This window comes from Petromyzon marinus, chromosome 37 (assembly GCF_048934315.1).
Source record: "Petromyzon marinus isolate PM22_M1 ecotype Great Lakes invasive population chromosome 37, UKy_Petmar_22M1.pri1.0, whole genome shotgun sequence".
In the NCBI taxonomy this organism is placed as follows: domain Eukaryota; kingdom Metazoa; phylum Chordata; class Hyperoartia; order Petromyzontiformes; family Petromyzontidae; genus Petromyzon; species Petromyzon marinus.
In genome coordinates, this window is record NC_133703.1 from 17,613,664 (window position 1) to 17,631,512 (window position 17,849).

The 17,849-nt window shown below is 53.3% G+C and overlaps 1 protein-coding gene across 11 annotated transcripts in view; it reads left to right on the forward strand.

Moving 5' to 3' along the window:
• The window catches only part of LOC116949522 (CCR4-NOT transcription complex subunit 3), a 31,136-nt gene extending 19,012 nt beyond the window's left edge, over positions 1-12,124 (forward strand). For 9 of the 11 annotated variants that reach the window (XM_032966917.2, XM_032966914.2, XM_032966919.2 and 6 more), the window contains exons 16-21: positions 5,627-5,720; positions 7,388-7,568; positions 8,106-8,238; positions 8,386-8,511; positions 9,731-9,763; positions 11,542-12,124. In XM_032966917.2, the coding sequence (XP_032822808.1) occupies positions 5,627-5,720; positions 7,388-7,568; positions 8,106-8,238; positions 8,386-8,511; positions 9,731-9,763; positions 11,542-11,640 (666 nt within the window). In that variant the 3' untranslated portion in view covers positions 11,641-12,124. The remainder of the gene's footprint in view (positions 1-5,626; positions 5,721-7,387; positions 7,569-8,105; positions 8,239-8,385; positions 8,512-9,730; positions 9,764-11,541) is intronic. The other 2 variants (XM_032966921.2, XM_076072385.1) reach the window with 1 other exon arrangement.
• The last annotated feature ends 5,725 nt before the right edge of the window (positions 12,125-17,849 follow it).

The following is a 17,849-nucleotide window of genomic DNA, read 5'->3' on the forward strand; positions in this document are numbered from 1 at the left end:
CCCCGATAGCCACCATGGTAGCCGTGAGCGTGCCATGAATGAGAGTGTGAGTGAGTGCATGGTTCGGTGAGTTGTGAGTCTTCTGTTTCTCATGTCTTGCCACCAGTCAGATGTTATTCCAGTATAGGGCATATAATATGGCTAGCAGTGGATCGGCCATGGCACATTATATGGCTAGGCCTGTAGCCTTGGCCAATATCCTCCACGGTGTACCACCACTACTCCTTCAGGAGCCGACAGTCCAATAGATCTCCCATGACCTGCGACACACACAGACACGGATGTGCACAGATTTTATCTTGTATTTTCCGATGATTTTAACTTTGTCGGCATCGAATCATCGACTTACGGTTTATGCTTAGGCTCGGGATACATGCATGTAATTGTGCCCAGAGGAATCTGTCAGCGGGTGACCGAACTGAATGAGTAAATACGACTTTACGTTGAATTTTTTACCGCACGCTACATACGTGTACAACCACACAACCACATTGCTGCGTAGAGGTGCCCGTGCACTCCGCTTCATGCCGACTCGGCGCGCTGTCCGAGGGCGCCGCGACATCGGTGCAACGATGGGGAAGGGGGAGCGTCTCTGTTGTGGTGGAGGTGTGAGACAAGACGGGGGATGGCACAGGGAGGGAGGAGGTGGGGAGCTGTGGGGGATGGTGGGGGGCGGGAGGTGCGATCTGAAGGGGAGGGGAACAGAAGCGGGCAGATGCGGCCGCTTGCTGCTATCGTTCTCGTCAGAGAGCAAGCGATGAGTCCGTCGGCCCCCACCATCCTCCCTCGGTGAACAGCTGTCCCCCCCCCCCCCCTTCGCGAGCCCCCACCCCGAGAGGGCTCGATTAGGGCAGAAGGCTGGGAGGGTAATGGAGACGCCCCCAGGGAGCGAGGGTCAGAGGCTGCGGGGGCCACACTGGGGCACGAGGTGCACGGGCCAGGGGTGGATGTGGGGGCCACTGGTGAGAGGTGGCGGGGGGGGGGGGGCTGTGAGGGGGGGTGGTGGTTGTGGTGGTGGAGGAGTAGGAAGTGGCTAGCGGTTGTGGGTGACGGTGGGGTAGTGGTCATTCGTGGTGACAAGGTCAGTGGGGGGTTGTGGTGGTGGAAGTTGAAGGGCGGTGTTGGGGAGGGGGTGCCAGAGAATAACGATTTGATGATGTATTCTTTACTTGAAATATTTACCCAATTGAATCCTTGGCGACGCGTTAGGAGACGAAGCGTCCGTTTGGATTTTTCTCGGAGCAGGGGCAACCCCCATGGTGGAGAGCAGCCCACGTAAGTGAATAACGCAGAGCTACTCTGGGCCACAACAGTAGAGGGCAGCCCTTCTCTTGATTTAACCATTGATTGTTTTTGTCTCATTTGTATTGCGCCTCCTTTGTCTTCTGTCTCGTTTGTACCACCTGGTTTGTTCAATTATTCTGGTTATTGCTGGGCCACTAGGTGTGTAACGTTTGTCCCTGTGTCCCCCACAATTCGAGGAATTGCCGCGACAAAGGATTACGATTCGATTCGAGAATACCATTTTTCGTCTCTCGTGCCATCTCGTTTGTGTCCACTGCCTCTCTCGTTCTGTAAGTGTGGCTCATGTTCGCTGCCTCCCCTCTCATCTGGCATGTGTGGCACTGTCGGCACTGCGTTTCTCATTAAATTCGGTCGCTATCCTCGGCGAAGCACGTGCGTGTAACTTGCACGCGTGGTACACGGTCAATCCGCACGAGCATCATCCCGTCGTCGCGAGCGTAGGAGTCCATTTCATTTGGCCAATGGGTGCACGCCTAGGGGAGTGCGAGCTAGGTTATCTGGTGCGGTCCCTGGAGACGGGATGAGAGAGGCATCCGAGCGTTGGAATGTCGGTTGTGTTGGAATGCCGACCGCCGTCGATTCTCAGTGCACAAGTTGGGTTTGGAATCTATCGAATTGTCTCGCCTCTTCCCGTCCCATCCAATCTGTACGTGCTACGTCGTCTTGTCCCCCGATTCAAGAGGATTTGAATTAAACCATCTCCGTCAACCTCGTTATCGGCATCAAATATTTATTTAGGTTGCTTAGATCCAGACGAGCCAATTTAACGTGGATTCGAGAACGTACGCAATTTAGGAACATATAGTTGTAGGCTAGGGCCGGTGATCGAGGCTAATGACAAAGTGGCAGCCAAAGGAGGGAGCACACCCACAAATACATCAGGTGCGGAGACGGTGCGGAGACGGAGACGGAGCAGGTGCGGAGACGGAGCAGGCGCGACGTAGATAGGTTACCTCTCAGGACTGTGAGGGATGGCGATGGCTCGGTGGAATCCTTCATCCAGCAGTGGATTGATCATGACTGATATTGATGCTAATGATCAGAGCCCATTGAGACCAAAGGTCTCGTTATCGAGGGAGACCTGGGTGACAAGGCAATGCAGTTCACATGTAAACAAATCCACGGCCCGGTCGATGGGAGACCGTGCGGGAGATGCTGCGTTACTGCCGACGTCACAGAGAGCGCCAGTGCGCACATTAAGTCACTCCCGTGGGGCACGGGCGGCGGCGGCGGCGCTGGTGAAGGAGTGAGGTGGCTTTGGGTTTGTGGGGGGGAACGGGGAGGGGTGGGGGCTGTCAGACCGCGCCACTCAGCTGTCCCGTGTATTCCTCGTGTGAGCTGCACGCCAGCATTCCGCGCATTCGCGCCAAAATAGCCGCTATTCGAGGCACGTGGGCTCGCTAAGTACACGGATTTTCCTCACGTCGCCCATCACTGCCTCCTCCACCGTGGCGGTCGCCTGTCCTCTCTCCCCCGTAGCTCCTCTCCATTGTAAATTTCTGGCTCAGGTGCACCGGGCCGGAGCCGGGGCCACGTCTGTTTGTTCACGCGGAACCCGTTGTGATTGCCGCCCTCCTAGCTGCTTCACTCGCAGCGACCCGCCACTGTTCATTAATGTCGACCTCCGGTCATCGTTGGTTCTTGTGACGAGTCCTGCCAAAGTCCGCTTACTGACACCCGCGCGTTCCTAGTTCAGCCTCTCTGTGTAAATTCCCAGCGTGCGACTATCGATGCTTCCGCCTTGCAGTCTTCATCTGTTAGATTTCATTGTCAATGTCCGTGCTTCTGGTGCATGTCACAGCCGATGACGCCCACCGATAGGGGGGGGGGGGGGGATATTGCTTTGTTGCTGGACAAGATCAAAACCAGATTTACAAAGAGCACTCCATCGAGCTCTCTTTGGCCTTGTTTCATCAATTTTTATTGCAATCTGCTTTCAATCATTGCCCTGGGTGTTTTCCAGTTGTGTTCCCCCCCGACAATTCCTTTCTCTTGTTTACAATACCACATATGACACGCACACACAATGCGCATATCCCCTCCCCCCCTTCGTCTCCCCAGTGCTGATGTTGGAATACGTTTTGCCACGTTGAACGTCGGGACCAGGAGACAAAGTCCGTACGATGTCTCTAACTTGCATTTGCTTCTCCGATCCATTGACGATCCATCTCGCGTTTGCCCCGAGGTTCCGCGCGAGTCGTTTTGGACGCGCGTGGGAATAGGGCGAAGCGCGCGGCTTCTTTGGACGCCTTATACGGCATACGTGCCATATCGAATCGGAACGCTCCGTCCGTCCGTCCGTGCATCCGTTCGTCCGTCCGTTATTTATTTATCTGGAGATATTTCCTGCTGCTTCGCATCCTCCGAGATACGCCGTCTCACTTTACAGACGCGTGCACGCAAGTGCGTTGGACAAGAGGTGGAAAATGTTTTGCTCGTGTTTGTGGAGTAGCCAGGGAAGTGTGGCATGGATAGGGCCTGTCCAATCGGAATGCTCCGTCCCTCTGTTTGGGGGGGCAGGGGCGGGGGAGCGGCTTTTAGCTATTTTTCTGGCGATATTTCCTGCTGCTTCGCATCCTCCGAGATGCGGGGTCTCGTTTTACGGGCGCGCACACGGACGCGGGCGGAGGCACGCACGCAGCCTCATTCGACGGGGGATGGAAAATGTCATGCGCTTGTTTGCGGAGCGGCCAGGGGAGAGGCGTTGTTCGGAGTTGTCGGCCGGAGCGGCGTGCCAGACCATGCCGTGTTGGAGCCGCCGCGGGAGGTCTGCGTCATCAGGTGTCTCGCGGCTCGAGCAAGCGCGCGATGCCTTCTGTGCCCTCCTGCAGAGGGAATCCAACTTGAGTTTCCCCAATCCCCAAGATGGTTTTCTCACACTGACCAGGCCTGACCTCGCTAAGCACAGTCGTGCAACAATCGCACATCTCCCCCCAAATCCACTCGGTGAATTGCCACGAGTTTATTCAATAATCGTAAAAAAAAAATCTAATCTTGCGCCAATTTGATGGTGTTGTGTCCTTTTCATTTTGTGTTTTGTCTCATTTGTGCTGTCCTGCTGGAATGTTCTGCCTCGTTAGCACCATTAGACTGAATGGACCTTAGTATATAGTATCAAATTATATTTTTCAACTGTAATTTTTACGTATTGTTTTTGTCATAGTCAGCATTCATCTATCCACTGTTGGAAGAAGGCCTCCCCAAGTCGTCACTTTGTTTTCGAGCAATCTTTGTAGCTCCAGTTGATCTACAAACACTGCCCAGAGCAGTGTTTGTAGATTTGATCTCTGCCATCAGGAAGCGGAATTTCCCCATCGCCCATTATCCGTATTCCCTCTTAGGGCCACAGTGTTATTGCCAAATGAGTTTGTCACTTTCACTGCCAATGCAGCATGACAAGAATCTGATGGATTGATTGGTTGGTGGTGCGTGTTCTGGGCTGCTCGCGTACATTAATTGGCTCGTGGTTTTATCGACCCAGGAAAACAAAAAACAGAAAGTCGAGTTATCTCATTTGGATTGTCCTTATAATGCTTTCCAACTGAGGTTGAAAGCCTTTCATGCATTAGCTTCGTACGTTCATAACCAGGAAGGAGGGGCACGATAACCCTCGTAAGGTTGATCCGACATGAAGTCGGCGCGAGTGTTGGGTTGTGTTGCTGTTCGCCCTGTAGAAAACCGGCTGAATCGGTACGAAGCATTTGGCAAAAAGCTTCGGCCATTGGAGTGGGGTGGAAAGGAACTCTTTGCAAATATGGAAATGCATTTTGCCCTGACTGCTACGTGTCCGATTCCCTACCACGAATTGAACATTCCCGAAAGCAAACGCATAACGGAAAGCACGACATATTCTATGCGTATACGTGATTTTTCTGATTCACGTTTTGTGTCTTTGGTACCGTTTTACTTGTTGGAATGAGAAAATCTGTTAAATGGAGGCTACCTCGTTCGTCACGACGATAATTTAATTGGGCTGGTTGGCTTGTGGGTGGAAACTCAGTTGGTGTCGTCATCCGCAGGAAGTCTGTGCGAGCAAAAACCCGATGACCTGAGTTCAATTCCCAGACACAACCTACACTAGTCATGGGTGATATCCAAACTGGTCCTGAGTACTTCTCTTGGTCGACTCGGCATTAAATGAGTACCTGGTTCAGTGTGTAATATTACAGTGCCGGGTATATAATAATTGTGGCCGGGCGTGGTTTGGCCACACCACCCAATCTCACGCCGAGCCGGCCTTAATCGTCGGGCGTTAACAGCTCTTGACCAAATAATCCACGAATAGTTCCACGGAGGATTTTTACGTTTGTGTCGCCCACAGGACTCGCTGAGCTCACTGAAGAGCATGGCGGAGAAGGCTGCAGCGGAGGCCGGACTCGAGGGGCAAATGCAGTCGCTCCACCTCACGGACAGAGGTGACACAGGGACCAGAGTTCCACACTCGCGCACACGCACGCCTCTCCCACACTAACACCCATCGTTCGACACTCACACCTGGCCCCCCCCGCACTTACATCCCTGCCCTCCACACTCACACCGTACTTGTACAGCAACTTCACTGCTCTAAGACAAGAGTCCACAGGGAACCAAGGATCGCACCGTGCATCTCCAGGTCCACTCGACGGCCGCGCCATTCCTGACCCCGAATGTCGCTCTGTAGCGATCCGCAGGCCCCAGGGTGCTGATCAAATATCCAATCCTTGCAGCGCCAGTGCCACTGTAGCAACGATGGGCACATTATATTAAAATTGTAAACTACAGGAGTGATGTGTTAACCTAGATGCAAATGACCAATCAACCCTGTCTCGTATAATTTAGATACAAATGATCAATTATTGTTCTGTTTGTAATACAGATGCCAGTTACAATTTTACGAATGTGTTAACGTAACGTATTGAAATCGTAAAAACGTAATTAAGATCCTGTCCATCGTTGTCTGACGTAAACTAAGACTATTTTCTGCCGTTCGCTTCTTTCGTGCCACTCGAGAGTTGGCACAGGGAATCGTGTATTTTTGCTTTGGCCCGTGGCAGGCTCGGGGGTTTGGGGGGGGGGGGTCAAAGGTCGGCGTCCAGGCTGCGGCGCTGAGTGATCGGGCTACGATCACAGAGGGGAGTGGGCCCAGCGCCCAAACACCACCGCAGGGCTTAATTAGCGAAAACGCGGTGGGATTGAAAATATTCCAGGAGTTTTAAAATACAAGCGGGGTCAGAGTTTGGCCGCGGTCCCGGGCCCTGTTGGGCACGGGAAGAGGTCAGCGAGCAACAGGGCCGACTTGTATATATTTTTTTCTCGGAGTCTCTCGAAATATCCCTGGCTCTCTGTAGCCGCTAATAACGGAGTGTACCGTGCAGCAGTGGTAGCAAGCACTGCCGTTTGCAATGCGGCGATTTCTAATTTAGTTTCAATATTTTAACTTTTTTACTGGGCGTGTAAATGACCTAGGTGTCTGGAATATGGCAACACCTACGGTATTACCGAATGGTTTAACAGCCGCGATAATTGTTTTGTCTGTTTGGCAAAAATGTACTGTTCCCAGTGGTGATATATATTTTTATACCAATAAAATATTTCCTAAATGTTAAACTTCTTGAAGTGCAGCCCAGCATGAAGATGAAACTAGGGAATGTGCTGCCGAATTTCGGCTTAAATCCCTAAAAAACTAAATTTGGCCCAGATAGTAATGTTTGCATGATCCGCTATTTTATTTCAAAAGGTGAAATACACCCACAGAGTTATGGGCAGATGAAATCGTGAAAGTCGACATGTCGTGAAACTTGTTTGCATTTCGTGAAAAATTACATCAAGGCAGCCTGAATAACAACGTGTCAGTTCCTTGACGAACATGTCCATTTTCACCATTTCCACGGTACGCTACGATGCGCCGAATCATGTCGCGTTCCGTTTTCCGTGGGTGTATTTCCTATGTATTTGGTTGCCATGAATTTTTCTTTGCCTGTACGTCACCATACACAGTCTGCAGGTGCACACGGTGCCACCCAAAAGCTGTGGACATTGTCACGTGACCGCTACCCACCCCCTACCTTCTCATGTCGCTCCCCCCCCCCCCCACATCTTGCAGACCTGTTTGTGGGCCCGGGCCGCCCTCCCAGCCCCGTCACAAAAGAGGCCCACGTGCAGCCGTTGCTGGGCGTGTGCCCGCTGGGTGCCACTCCGCTCGGCAAGGATAACGTGTACCAGCAGGGCATGCTGGAGGCCTCTTGGAGGCACATGCCACATCCGTCCGACGCCGAGAGGCTCAGGTGAGGCCGCTCAGGCTGTGTGCCAGGGAGGCGCTCGCCTCGGAAAGAGGGGTCAGGGGTGAGATGGTGAGGAGAGGATGACGTTGGATGTGAGCTGTGCAGGTTCGCGCGTCTGGGTGTGTGTGTGTGTGCGTATGGTCGTGTCTCATTGAGCTTCTGCTCTGTGTTTGCATGTGTACCTGTGTGTGTGCGCCTCTTATGTATGCAGCTGTGTGTGCGAATAGGTAGCGTAATTGTTAACGGGCTGCACTACGAACCAAGCGACTCGAGTTCGATTCTTGCTCGCGGCAATCGTCAGTGACGAATGTCTGACCCAGATCTTGACCTTTCCAAGGATGGATTCTGCTTGAAATAAGTACCTGGTGCAGCGTGTAAAACCTTGCACTGGGGATACAAAAGCGGCCAGGCATGATGCTGGTCGCGCAAGCCCGTCGTGTCTCGTGCCGACCTTCAGAGGTGATCGCTTAACGGCACTTGCCTCAAAAGTTTGTTAAAGCTATACGGCGGGGTATCTTTGTGTTTGTGTGGTGCACGCAGGCACTACCTTCCCCGGAACCCGTGCCCGACCCCATCGTACCACCACCGCGTGCCACCCACCCACTCGGACACGCTCGAGTTTTACCAGCGACTTTCCACGGAGACACTCTTCTTCATCTTCTACTACCTGGAGGTGAGCGCCCGCCGCACTCTCACCCACGCTCGCTCACCTGCAGGCACCCACATGCACACGCCCTTGCACACACTTCTGCGTGGGCCCCCGCTGACTGACTCGTACCCCGCCACCCTCGGACCCCCCCACCCCCCGTGTTGCGAGCAGGGCACCAAGGCGCAGTACCTTGCGGCCAAGGCCCTGAAGAAGCAGTCATGGAGGTTCCACACCAAGTACATGATGTGGTTCCAGCGGCACGAGGAGCCCAAGACCATCACGGACGAGTACGAGCAGGTGAGCCCGCCGCCACGCAGCACCGCCAACCACGTGCGTCAAACCACGCGACGATAAGCGCATGAACAACCGTGTGTCAAAATGTACTGAAGCATCGATACGTGCACCGATATTCACCGATACGCACCGGTACTCACTGATGCACGCACCGATGCCGGTGCCTGAACACGCTCGACACAGTTGGTACAGACCGAGAACGTGCTCCCGATTTTCAGATAAAACCTTGCCGGTAAATCCGATAACCAGGCCCAGATGCGCAGCGCAAGACGATCCAAAGTTCTTGTTTGCTTTGGGTCGATGCGAAATCCTCGCGGGATCACTGCCACGGGGTCACTATCACGTGGCATCGGGTGACGTCGCTCTGGGCGGCACGTCGACACTCAATGAAGTTTGTGCCGAATGAAGGCAATTCTGAAAATCCTGAAAAGATCAGAAATTGTCTTAAAAAATTTAAAACCTGCGGCGTTTAAGTCCCAAACTCCTCATCCCTAATCGCCGCCATTCGTACCGCACCTGCAATGCCGATCGCTCGGCAAGCCAACGATGGTGGAACCAATCGGACGCTCCAGAACGAGGACGGTGTCGACAATGCGGCGCAAAAGGAACGAGAATCAGCCCGGTCTAAAAGCTGAATTGATCTCGTGACCCAGAGATGCTTTAAATTCTATTGGTTTGCGTCACCTAGGTGAGCGCAGCAGTGCGCGCTCACTTAGGGCACCTCCTGCAAAAAGAATAACGTGGAGAGATTCGTGCTGGGAATTGCACGGAGCTAGAAAGAGGAATATGCGGATTAGAGAACACACTTGGGCTAATGACGTTACTCCGTCAGTAAAAGGAAGTGAGGCGGGCATGGGCAGGGGGTGTCACCGCTGGAATGGATGGCGTTCCGGCATTGGTCGAGACTCACGATGGAGTGGAAGCCAAAGGGAGGGAACGTTCCAAAGAGGACGTGCGCTGAGGAGATGGAGCGATGAGATGAGCTTTGTGTGCAGGCGCTAGCCGGAGCGTTACATTGCATGCTGGTGAGAGGTGGCGACGACTTTGGGGGGGGGATGGGGGGGGGCAGAGGCATTCATCCAGCAGTGGATTGATCATGGCTGATGAGGATGGCGATGATGATGATGGAAATGTCTTAACAATGAACGTAAAAGTGCAGCCTGTATTTGTGCGTGTGTGTCTGTGTGTCTGTTGGAACGTACCGCGCGGTGACTGATGACAGCCGTGCGGTTTGAACGTTCACGCGTGCCAATCGGTAGGTTCGTTACTAAACTTGCACCGGGTTCGATCGTCGATTCCGCGAGTGTGGAATCGACGATGGAGTCCGAAAGCGACGATCGGTATTTTATCGATGTCCGTTGAGCGACCCTACTCGAGACCGCTCTCATTTGTTCGTCCAGTCCATTTTAATTCTCCTTGCAGTGCCTGAAAATAACGCCTGTCCTGTAATTTAGTCATAAGTTAAGGTGATTTGCAGGTCCATTAAATTAAACTTCCGGGTCAGCTGTCCCACAACTTTGGTGCCAAAACACCAAATGACCGTTTGTTAAATCTTTAATTTTATTTGCCGTTTCTTGTAATTTTGAAGTTCATTCGTTGTAATTTATACAGTTTGGAACATATATATTCATCCACATATAAATACATGTACAAACGCAGGTTTCATACATAAGACTTACATGTACAGATACCATTGCATACATACACACAAACGTATATTACACACACATGGTATGTTATTTTAAAAGCGTGACAGCCCATTGGGAAAAGCAAGTCTATAGCAAAGGAGACCTGGGATGTAAATAATTTAAAGCATGGGATAAAAGTTAAGTAAAATAACTAAGCGGATGAACACGGAGAGAGAAGTTAATTGCGGTGATCATGGAATTATCTTTTTATTGACAAAATATTTTTGCAAAACAAACAGTATTTTACGAGCAAAAAAATGTGAATATTTACCTGCAAGAAGGATTATTTACAAATCAATCCCCACCTCCAACTTTCGGAGTCGTTCCTGCCTCCTCAATCAGTGTAGGGTTGCCAGTCCGATACGTTTCGTTTTTATTCGATTGCTAATGAGAGAAACAGAAAGAGGAACGCGTGGATTAGAGAACGCGTGGATTAGAGAACGCGTGCGAGTTAGTGACGTTGCCATTGACCGCTCGTGAAAGTGAGCGAGCTTGGGCAGGGCACGTCACGGCCAGATGGGACGACGGGCGGCGGTAGTCGAGACTAACCAAACGAGGGAGCGCGCGCGCCAGGGGTTTACGTCCACCTTGGAGACGGAGCGATGAAATCGGCTCATGTGCAGGCCCGCTGGGTGGATCGTTACATCGCAGGACCGTGGGAGATAGCGGCAGCTTGGGGAGGCCCTTAATCCGGCGGTGGATTTATCATGATGCGACGTGATGACGATGACAAACTCAGGCGAAAATTCCCTTTGGTTGACGTCCCGCCGCTGCGGCCGTGCGCACAGGGGGCCTTACTATGTACTGCTTTTGGCCCTCGAGTTAAGAGCAGAACGACGGGACAAACATCTTTGATTGCCGGCAGCAGTCGAGCCACGACGACGACGATGATGATAACAAACATCGTTCGGTCAATTTATTTATAGCAAGACGACGGCGATGACGACGACTTGACAACAGTTGTAATTCAGCCGTCCGTGAATAGGCGTCTCTCGCGAACAATCGCATCCGGGCCGGTCACTCCATGAAACGGGATTCGCCGGCTCACCCCTCCCCCCCCCCGCCCCACCCCCCTTTTCCAGATCAGGGTCACTCTTAAAAACCCACGTTGCATTTCTCTAACGGGGGACATTGTCGTGTGTCGTGGTTGATTTTGTCGCCGTGTCGCGCATCTCCTTGTTTCGCTTTCGTTCCTCGATTTGCATGAGAAGCTCCCCGACGCCGCTCGGGGGGGGAGGGCTGCGGCGGCGTCGGCGGCGGCATCGCGGTCAAACCTCCCCTCTCTCACCCCTCTCTCTCTCTCTCTCTCCACCACCACCACCCGCCCCTGTCTGTCGCCGTCCAGGGAACATATATCTACTTTGACTACGAGAAGTGGGGCCAGCGCAAGAAGGAAGGGTTTACATTCGAGTACCGGTACCTGGAGGACAGGGACCTGCAATGAGGAAGAGGAGGCAGCGGTGGAGAAAGAAGGCGTGGGTGGGTGGGTGGGGGGTGGTGGTGGGCGGTGGACGGTGCAGAAGGAGGGCGACTTCTTTTCTCACCCGGTTCCCCCCCGCCCCCCTCCCCCCCTCCCCCCCCCTCGGGTGGACTTGCAGGGGGACCACAAACACTCGCTCGCCCGCCTACATACACACACACGCACTCACGCGCACACACACACACGGGAGCCGGCACTCGACAAAGCCAGCATCGGATTCCTCTGGCTGTGGATTCCCCCCACACGCGCAGAGCACAGGGATTCCGTGCCGAGGATACCGAGCTTTGTTTTGTATATTATGTACTCTTTTGCTTTTTAAAAAAGAGAAAAAATTGTGCACATAATAATGTATGGGAGGCGTGACTCCTGTGATGTGTACATTGCTGAGAACACGAATGCAAGTATTTAGATCTTGTAAGAAATAATAAACTGTTTGTTCCTTTTGCAACGCGACGCGTCACGTCGTCGTTTCTTCGCAGCCCGGGGCCCTGCGGTGGTGGTGGTGGTGCTCGCGTGGGGTTGTAGCCCCCGCCCCCCACCCCCCCCGGGCCCTCTCGGGCTCACGAACCCCCCGGTGCAGTTGCACCGCCCCGCGCTCGGTTATCGCTACCCCCGCTGCTCGAGAGGCTGGGGTGGAGTGAGACGCGGTGGTGGGTGGGCCCCCACGTCACACCGATGCCACCTGCCCCCTACTCACGCCGATGCGAATGGTGGGAGTGTATATTAACATCCCGTGTAGCTGGAATTCACAGTTGAATAGAAATCTGCACAGCCTAGCGTCGGCCACGTGGCTACACGTGCACGCACGGCGGTTCGGTGCCTCCATTTCTTTGTAGTTTATTTGCTCTTCTCGATTTTGCGCTCAACATCAGGGGGTTTTCCGAAGGGGAGCGCAACCCTGTTGCTGTACCTCCCAGGCCGGACTCCAGCTGCTCTGGGATGGTGGGGGCCGGTGGAGATGTTGTGTGGCGGGGTTGGGGGGGCGCGGTCCACCATGAGAGTGGTTCACCGCCGAGTGAGAGAGTGGCCTTGGCTGGGCACAAGGGATACTTGGTGGTGCAGAGCCCACCCCAGCAGCAGCCAGGCCCTACGGCCAGCACGCAGGCCGGCCAATCTTAAGGCCACACCACGGGAAGGACAGTGTGCCAACGGGCGTTCTCTTCTGTGCCATTGCTGCTGGTGCCAACCTGTCGCTGTGGTCGGTGAAGCTGCTACCATGCTGCTACACTGGGGTAGCAATCGGAGGGAAGCAGACGTCGGGGTGATCTGATCTAGCCCAGCGCTCGCCGATTAGCTCCACTCGCTGTCCGGCGGTCAGTCACCTCCTTGTCACTCGACTATCTTGCTACTTCCATGGATATTGTTTCCGTGAACTTCACTGCTTGATGCACCCAGGTTGAGTACTACCAGGCTGACTGTTTCGTCTCGTTGGTCAACCCACCACCAGACTGCAGGTCAATACAACGCTCACCCCACCCACTCGCCACGCGATCACCCACCACACTACGCAACACTTTTCTTTCTGCTTGTCTCTTACTGCTGCACTCATTCTTTCTCATCGTCTCGTTTCTAAAGCTCTCATGATAATAACCTTGCTCAATTCAAGACACCCGTTACACGCACCCTTATCCATTACAACTTTGACGGTGCTGTTTTGTTGTTGCCCGCTCACCTACCGTGCTCTGGCATCTGCTTAACAAAACAGCCGCATATCGGGGCTGTGTCCACTAGGGGGTGACAGTCGCCCTCACGTGCTTTACAATGAGTCGAGGATTGGGGGTGCCAACGGTGGCGAGATGTTAATTACCTCGGCCTGGTATACAGGAGGTCGTGGGTTCAATCCCAACCCTGATGCCCTGTATATTTGTAGTTGGCGTGTCTGTCTTCCCCGTGGTCGTGTGGATTTTTCACCAAGTCCTCTGGGTTTTCCCTTCACATTTAGCATCGTACGTTTAGAGTATTTGGCTGCCACATAAGCCAACTTCGTTAAGCTATCATTTATGGCCGGGTCGCTTCTGAAAAATAGCTATATAGCTCAGTGGCACTTATCAAAATTTAGTTTTTTATAGTAACCCTTTCTCGTAGGGAGACCCAGAGACTCGCACAGTAGTAGTAATACTGCACAGGATTATGGCCCAGGTCTTGCCGAGGCAGGCGACAGCCGCTCACACACAGCAGGGATAGTGGACGGTAGCTCCCCGCGTTGTCCCGGAACTTTCCCGACTTTGGACGGGGCCATGTTCTGCGCCGTTCACAACGTCCTCGGTAGCCTTTTTCTTTGGTGACACTCGCATAGAGACCCGTGGACTCGGTACACAGACCTATAGGATCACAGAGACCCGTGGACTAAGTACACAGACTTAGAGGATCACAGAGACCCAAGGACTCGCATACAGACCTTAGGACTCGCATGGAGACCTATATACTCGAATACAGAATTGTAGAATCACATAGAGGGCCATGTACTCAGACCTGTAAAATCGCACGGACCAATTGACTCGCATATAGAGCCAGTACAGGATTCGGCGACACTGGGTCGATAGTTTTTGGGTACACTTTGTCTATCGGGACAGCAAGCGGCGACGCTGGGCGGACCCTTGTTGGGTGCACTCTGTAAAAGGCGCCGCCGCTCCGCTTTCCGCCCCCGCCAAGTGAAAGCGCCGCCACTTTTGGGGTCACGGAGCCCGCGGGCCACCGTCTACCGGTGGTGGAGGGGTGGGAAGGGGGGTGTAGGGGTAGGGAAGGGGGGATCCGAACGGAGTCCCACGGCTCTGAGGGTCTTGCCGGGCACGCATTCTCGACCTCCGCGTGCCGAGCGCGCCTCAAGGGCACCCCGAGGCCCGCTCTCGCTTTCCACGGAGACTCGGGCATTCCAAGGTGCCCACCGAGACCCCATAACCCTACCCCTTCCTTCCTCCAACCAGTCCTCTCACGGGGCTCTCCGGAGGGGTCCCGGGAACCCCGAGACGGTAGCACGAGGGCCGAATCCCTCAAACCCAGTGGTTAATCCCCTAAACCAGTGGTTAATCTCAGCCCACAGTCCGGACCGCCCGCTCCACGAGTGTTTGTTTTTTTGGTTGTCATTCACATCTTGACTGCGAACGCCAACGAAACCCGCGGTCAATGTAATTCTAACGAAGCCCGCAATTAAAACAACACTGAGTCCACGCGTCTGATTGTTGTAGGCCTGTTGAAACGATGAAAGGAATAGAGCGACGTAACAGGAGCCAAAGCAATTGCGCGTGTCTCCGCTGGCGGATAGGGCCTCGCCTCTACTAGCAGCTTCTTAGTCGTGTCTCCTGTCCAACCTGTAGAGTCTTGCCGACTGCTTTTTTGTCCACGAGTTTCTTGGGTAGGCACGGTCGATTTAGGAGTGGTTAATAGATTTGGCCTTCTGGGTAATGACCCTCCAGAAGTGACCAGGATGCACAGCGAGAAAGTATCTATTTGTGCCTCCCCTCTCCACGAGCGACACACGCCAGAGGGGTTCTGTGCCGACTCTCCCACGTTCACCGGACCTTTGTGGAAGAGGCGGGGGTGTTACCCACGCTTTACCCCCTCCACACGTGATCCACTCATTTAAAGTTTCGAGTGGATAGACGGGGAGGGAGGCGGAGGAATTTGAGCGACTTGACCCCCATTCTCTCAGCTGCCCGGTGTGAAAATATGTAATTAGGGGCAGTCCATAAATGACGTCACGCGATTTTGGACAATCTTTGACACCCCCCCCCCCCCTCGTCACATGGCGTCACAAAAAGTCAGACCCCCCCCCTCAAATATGACGTCACAAAGCTCGCCCCCCCCCCCCAAAACCATATTTTCATTTTGAAAATAAAACATGCTTCAAATCGCTTTAAACTATTGTCATTGTAGTGCGTATTTAATGTGGCGCTGCACTCTTGATGTTGTAAGAGTGTTGTTATAACAATTAGTGTATATTCTGGGTTCTTTCTGTAAAGTCACGTAGAAGGGAAACAAGAAAATAATACTGCAACACAAGCAATCATCATCAGGTGTGAAAACCACAGCAAGAAAATTTGAAAAAAGTGGCGTTTTTTTCAAATTTTCTTGCTGTGGTTTTCACACCTGATGATGATTGCTTGTGTTGCAGTCGAAACGTCGTGAGAATTGTATTATTTTATTGTTTCCCTTCTACGTGACTTTACCGAAAGAACCAAGAATATGAATCCCTGCAGTCACGAAAGCTTTAAATCAAAACAATTAGTGTTATAACAATTCTATATTTATTTAAAGTTGCGCATTTTGATGTGATGTCACATTTCTCAACCCCCCCCCCCCCCTAGGTGTGTGACGTCATTTATGGACGGCCCCTTATTTTGGATAGGCTTATACCTTGTACTCTCGTGGTAGTGCCTTACGCCGAGAATCCTACTGCAAGCTGGCTTCTGGTAGCGTTCTGGAAAAATATCGAGCGAGAAATTAATCCCTTAAAATAAAACAACACCCGGAATGTGGATCGGGTTGCAACCTGTCCCAGTTAATGCGGGACACGATTATTGATAACACATTCCTGCGGAGGGGGCTGGTAGGAACGTTGGGTTGCTCGGTCAATGGCCAGGGTCAACAACGGCGGCACCACGTGGTGTATTCCGCAAATATGCCCGACTGTGAGGGCGGGCACAAGCCGGCGTGAGTAGGTTAAACGTTGAGTTCTATAAGGGCACCACGGGGTGACCAGCCCCTCCCCACCCAGCTCCACCCCTCCCACCCCCCACCCAGCCCCACCCTCCCCACCCAGCCCCTCCCTCCCTACCCTCCCCTCCCCACCCAGCCCCACCCTCCCTCTCTACCCAGCCCCACCCCTCCAATTTTTGGATGCACGACGGACGGACGGACACAATAATCCCCTGTGGGCTGGTGTAACCAGGAGGTTCTTACCAGTATAATGTATTCACATGTCGTCCTTCCACTATTGTGATATTATGTGATTACATTCTTGATTTGAAGCTTTCGTGACTGCAGGAATCCATACTCTTTGGTTCTTTCGGTAAAGTCACGTAGGTAGAAAAATAATGTATCACGACGTTTCGATCGCAACAACAAGCAATCGTCATCAGGTGGGACAACCACAGCAAGAAAAAACTGGTGCAGTAGTTTTTTCTTTGCTGTGGTTGTCCCACCTGATGACGATTGCTTGTGTTGCCATCGAAATGTCGTGATCTATTATTTTTCTACCTATACGTGACTTTACCAAAAGAACCAGATATTATGTGATTACAGTATTCTCCTTTCCACAATATGTCCCGGTTTTTTTTTATATCTCAGAGGTGGAAACCCTAAATTCACCCGGTCTCATTAAGAGCCTGGATAGCGCCTGGGTGGGCCACTACTACCGTGGACACCCGGTTGTTATAGGCTGCTGCAGTGCAGCAGAATCCATTGTTGTATTGTACATTCTATGCTCCCAAAAGTTTATGCCCCCGCCGCCTTCGCCAACCCGCACTGACTCGCGTGGTGAAGTTTGGTCAAATAACCCTCACGACCCGCACGGCATGGGGAGTCCCTCATCCAGCAGCGGATTGACCACGGACCATACATGTCACATGTGTGACCTCATCTTCCCTGATTCCGGAGTGGTGGTGGGAGGGTTACCCGTGCACGCGTGCCTATCCCCTTACGAGCGAGCGAGCGGAGGGGGTGACACGCGGGACGACCCCCCTTCTTCTTCGTCCATGGCTCGGGTGAGAAAAAACTGGAATTCATCAGCGACGCTCACTCACCTGTGGTGAGGACGGTGGTCAGGACTCACCGCAGGTGCAGCTTCCACATCTGGCTTCGTCCCCTCGCCCCCCCCCCCCCCAACTAACGCCACCAACCCCGCATCTCCACGTGGGCAGACCCCAGCGAGACTGCCCCCACGCCCATGACTGGGCGCATCACGGGAGAGTGGGAGGGAGTTGTGGGGGGGGGGGCAGTGGGGGGGGGGGTCTAGGGGGCGCGGGGGTGGGGGCTAGGATGGGCCCTGATTGACGCGACTTGGCAGCACACACGCCGCCTGCCGCGCCGAGAAGTCCAGACTGAGCCTGGGACGGTTTCCAGGGCCGTTCCCTATTGCCCCCCGAATCCCCCTCCCCCCGCCTCATCCCCCCCCCTCCCATGCCCTCCCCCGCCTTACCTTCTCACTGTACGGTGTGGTTCTTGGATGTACACCG